The sequence below is a fragment of the Macrobrachium nipponense genome, chromosome 38 (assembly GCF_015104395.2).
Source record: "Macrobrachium nipponense isolate FS-2020 chromosome 38, ASM1510439v2, whole genome shotgun sequence".
Classification (NCBI taxonomy): domain Eukaryota; kingdom Metazoa; phylum Arthropoda; class Malacostraca; order Decapoda; family Palaemonidae; genus Macrobrachium; species Macrobrachium nipponense.
The window spans coordinates 8,913,618-8,918,617 of record NC_061098.1 but is presented as its reverse complement, the minus strand read 5'-3'; the positions used below and the strand labels follow the sequence as shown (position 1 = coordinate 8,918,617).

Sequence of the window (5,000 nt, the reverse complement as noted above, 5' to 3'; positions counted from 1 at the left end):
GGTAATTTATGGTGTGGCAGCCTCATTTGCAGTTTAGCTCGGCGTTTCCACCGGCAGAAAGCGTTCCGCCCTCTTGAATATTGTAATATGATGCATCTGAGGTACTGATATCGGAAACAGGCTTGTAATATGATTCTCCGAGGTACTGATATCGGAAACGGGCTTATAATATGATGCTAAAGAGGTACTGATATCGGAAACAGGCTTATAATATGGATTCTCCGAGGTACTGATATCGCAAGCAGGCTTATAATATGATTCTCCGAGGTACTGATATCGGAAGCAGGCTTATAATATGATGCTTAAGAGGTATTGATATCGGAAACAGGCTTATAATATCATGCTTAAGAGGTATTGATATCAGAAACAGGCTTATAATATCATGCTTAAGAGGTATTGTTACCAGAAATAGGCTTATAATATCGTGCTTAAGAGGTATTAATATCGGAAACAGTCCTATAATATCATGCTTCCAAGTTATTGATTTAGGAATCAAGCTTTTGACTAATCAGTTATCCGAAGAAAGGTGCTACTTGTCATGATGACATTTCTGAGGTTTTCAAAAGGACTAAGATCTAAGCTACTTGACAGAAAGCCATCCATATTATTGTAGACATTAATGTACCATTAATATTAAATCAGTCTTATTCATAATGAGATTTATCACAATTGACAACCAGTTGGAGAACTTTTTTTTTTTTTTTTTTTTTTTAATGGCATATTTAAGTATCAAGCTAGTCTTTGGGACCAGCTCAGTAGTCTGGTTAAATTATTTTCAGTAATAATAATATTAATGATAGTCCTTGGGTCGATGGTCACAAAAGCATCTTACCGAATGAACTGCCATTTACAGTTTGCAAGTATGTAGCTCATTATATGTAATTTAATTCTACCTCCCCCCCAAAAAAAAATATTATCATGGACTTTTCTACTTCTTCTTCTTCAGGTTCTGCTTTGATAGATCAGCAGCTGAACTCTTAGACGAGAAAGTGAAGAGGGGCCTCTTCATATTCGCCTGTTTCAATTCCTGCGTCAATCCCATCGTCTACGGAATCTTCAACTTCTGCAAGAAGAAGCAACCTGTGGTGAGTTCACTTGGAATTGAATATTTTGCGATATGCCAGTTGACAAAGATCTCTTTTTTTGCATACAGGAAATTAGTCCTTGTACTGATATAGAGCCGTAGCATGAGTATGCATGGTGAGAGTATGGTGACACAATAATGCCTGACTGATCGTGCACGAAAATTGTAAATGATTCTTTAGTCAGTTTTGATTTGATTGTTGGGTCGATGAATATTTTCTTTGCTCGGTTTGTTCGTGTTTCGCGTGAAAGTCCTGCGCCATAGAATGAGTGAATAGGTTGGACTAGGATATAAAGTACTCCCACTGGTCGAAAGCATTTTCCTCTGGATTTCCGTCTATCCATGCTATGAAACTGTAAAAATTCAGGAATTTGTTCGTGCTTAGGGAAGGTGAGAAATAAAAACCAAGATCAAAACTGAAAAATTGAGTGACCACTTTAGTCAAAGAATTAATAGAGTTAAGGCACGTTGGGACTGTCATATTTGTGTGGCATATGGGCTCCAAATTAAGGAACGTAGGTCAGGTTCGAATTGAGAAACCTTAAAAAAGATATTGCAGGCCAGAAGAGAAGAAAAAAGACATGGCAGAATAAAGGAACTTCATCGGAAGTGAGCAGCTTATTGTAGGTAAGAACTGATGAGACCAAGATAAGTATTTATCCAGAAGATAGGTCAATTCAGAACTGGAGAGATTAGAGGAGCTTCAGCATAGGTCAGAATTTTGAAAGCTAGTTTCACATAGAAATTAGCATGAATGGAGAACGGAATTGAGAGCTAAAAGAATTTAGTCAAAATCGGGAAGTTCAGGACAGAGAGCAGATTAAGGTTCAGAATTGGAATTTTAAAACAAGCTAGATTTAAGAAGCATACATGACAGCTTGGAAAAACTAATGGCTGATCAGGACTGAGATATTTTGGGAAGAGTAAAATCATACCATTTGGTCCAGAAAGAACTGGAAGGCGCAGGCCAGAATTAGGACAGGTCAGAATAGTGAAACTTGAAGGTCGAGTCAGTAGTAATGTTCCGCACACCAGAAACTGTGTTTAACAAGCTTTGGGGGAACTTAGGTCAAATCAGTAGTGCTCCACGCATCAGAAGCATGTCAAATTGGGTGAACTTAGGTAAAATCAGTTGTAATGTTCCACGCATCAGAAGCTGTGAGTTTAGGGGAACTTTGGCCAAAATTTAGGTCAAGTTAGTTGCAATGCTCCACGTGCCAGAAACTGCTTGACAAGCCTTGGGGGAACTTAGGTCAAATCAGTAGTGTTAATCGCATCAGAAGCTGCATGTCAAATGGGGTGAACTTAGGTCAAACCAGTTGTAATGCTCCACGCGTCAGAAACTGTGCTTGACAAGTTTGGGGGAACTTAAGCCAAAATCAGTAGTAATGTCGCTCTGATGAGAAACTTGGCATGACACCAGGGTGCCACTATATACCCGTGCCCCCCCTCTATTCCCAGACCCAGACTTGGCGGTCAACCACCCTGAACACCCAGCTCAACTCGAGGAGTTGCGAGTGCCGGAGCTTCAAGTCCTCCCGAGTCTATTGGAGCCGTCGGGAGGCAGAGTCGACTGTTACCAATTCCGAGGTGACGGACCACACGGCGGAGCTCCTGCTTCCCAGGGTCCTCAATTCCCCTTTCAGGACAAGGTCAGTTCCAGCGGGGTTTTCAGTGTCAAGATTATCACCCAGGTTTTTTTTATTTATTTATTTTTTTTAATGTCCCTCATCCCTGGAAATAATAACCCTTCGTCGTGGAAACTTGTTTTGCGTGTGGTTGAATCATTTTTATGTTTGTTTTATTCATATTTTCGTTTTATGATTGTTTTATTCATTGTTTGCAGTGGATGTGCGTGCGCTTTTGCCCCATTGCTTTATTGCATGCTTTTTCGAACGTCTTTAATTACTCATGAGCATTTATTGGTATGTTTTTTTTTTTTTTTTTTTTGCCTCCAACATGCGTGTTACTCCTTGTCTTGTTATGAATGCTCTTTTTCCTAGGAATTCTTTGTTCGCCTGAATGACTACTTTGCCTTATTGTCACATTGCTGTGACAGTTCCACCCACGAAAGGTATTTTGATGGTTAAAAGCTACCAAACAGCATTTATCTGTAGACTGTTCCCTTCATTTAAGCATCTGAAATGCATTCAGAAATGTAATCCTCATTAGTCGGACGAAACTGTTTATCTCTCATGGGGACATCTTTCTGTTTTCTCAGAGATTCGAAAGGTACTCGTTCCCATGTATCCTGCGGCTTTTCAGTGCCCCGTGTTTCTCATTGTGAGTCACAAAAGTATCTAGCTTTTGACTGACACTACGAATTCAGTTGGATACAAAATTTTGACTGACGCTACGAATTCACCTGGATGCAAAATTTTAGTTGACGCTACGAATTCGTTGGAAGCAAAATTTTGACTTGACACTACGAATTCAGTTGGAAGCAAAATTTTGACTGACACCACAAATTTAGTTGGAAGCAAAATTTTGACTTGGCACTACGAATTCAGTTGGAAGCAAAATTTTTATTGACACCACGAATTCAGTTGGATACAAAATTTTGACTGACACCAAGAATTCAGTTGGATGCAAAATTTTGGCTGACACCACGAATTCAGTTGGATGCAAAATTTTGACTGACACCACAAATTTAGTTGGAAGCAAAATTTTGACTTGACACTACGAATTCAGTTGGAAGCAAAATTTTGATTGACACCACGAATTCAGTTGGATGCAAAATTTTGACTGACACCATGAATTCAGTTGGATGCAAAATTTTGACTGACACCACGAATTCAGTTGGATGCAAAATTTTGATTGACACCACGAATTCAGTTGGATGCAAAATTTTGACTGACACCACGAATTCAGTTGGATGCAAAATTTTGACTGACACCATGAATCAGTGATGCAAAAAATTTTGATTGACGCTAAAAAATTCAGTTGGATGCAAAATTTTGACTGACCACCACAATTCAGTTGGATGCAAAATTTTGACTGACACCAGAATTAGGTTGGATGCAAAATTTTTGCTGCACCCAAACAATTCATTTGGTGCAAAATTTTGAAACTGACACCAACAATTTAGTTGGGCAAAATTTTGTTGATGTACTAATTCATTGGATGAAAAATTTTGGCTTGACCCCATGAAAAAAATTTTCAGTTGGTGCAAAATTTTTTCTGCCCTAACGAATTCAGTTTGGAAATTCAAAATTTTGACTGACACCAAGTAAATTCAGGTTTGGATGCCAAAAATTTTGGCTTGACGTACAAATTCAGTTGGAAGCAAAATTTGGTGTTGCACCGAAACGAAGTCAAAGTTGGGATGGGCAAAAATTTTGAAGTCTTTTGAACCAAACCATGAAATTCAGTTTTTGGATGCAAAATTTTGACTTAAACCACACGAATTCATTTTCGGATTGCAAAATTTGATTGACACCGCACGAATTCAGTTGATGCAAAATATTTTGACTGAAACACCACAAGAAATTCAGTTGGACTTTGATTCAAAAGCCAAAATTTTGACTGACACATTAATTCAGTTTTGATGCAAAAAATTTGATTGACCGCCTTACAATTCAGTTGGATGCAAAATTTTGACTGACACCACGAATTCAGTTGGATGCAAAATTTTGACTGACACCACGAATTCAGTTGGATGCAAAATTTTGACTGACACCACGAATTCAGTTGGAAATGGGCAAAAATTTTGACTGACACCACGAATTCATTTTGATGCAAAATTTTGATTTGCACCACGAATTCAGTTGGAGCAAAATTTTTGATTTGATGCTAAACGAATTCAGTTGGATGAAAAATTTTGGCTGACACTACGAATTCAGTTGGATGCAAATTTTTTACTGACACTACGAATTCAGTTGTAATCAAAATTTTGACTGACACTACGAACTCAGTT

General features: G+C 38.3%; 1 protein-coding gene across 2 annotated transcripts in view; it reads left to right on the top strand.

The window, feature by feature from the left end:
* The window catches only part of LOC135209870 (adipokinetic hormone/corazonin-related peptide receptor variant I-like), a 126,468-nt gene that overhangs the window by 85,711 nt on the left and 35,757 nt on the right, over positions 1 to 5,000 (top strand). Inside the window, exons 5-6 of one of the 2 annotated variants that reach the window (XM_064242628.1) lie at positions 947 to 1,085; positions 2,546 to 2,736. In XM_064242628.1, coding sequence (XP_064098698.1) covers positions 947 to 1,085; positions 2,546 to 2,736 — 330 coding nt within the window. The remainder of the gene's footprint in view (positions 1 to 946; positions 1,086 to 2,545; positions 2,737 to 5,000) is intronic. The other variant, XM_064242629.1, reaches the window with a different exon arrangement.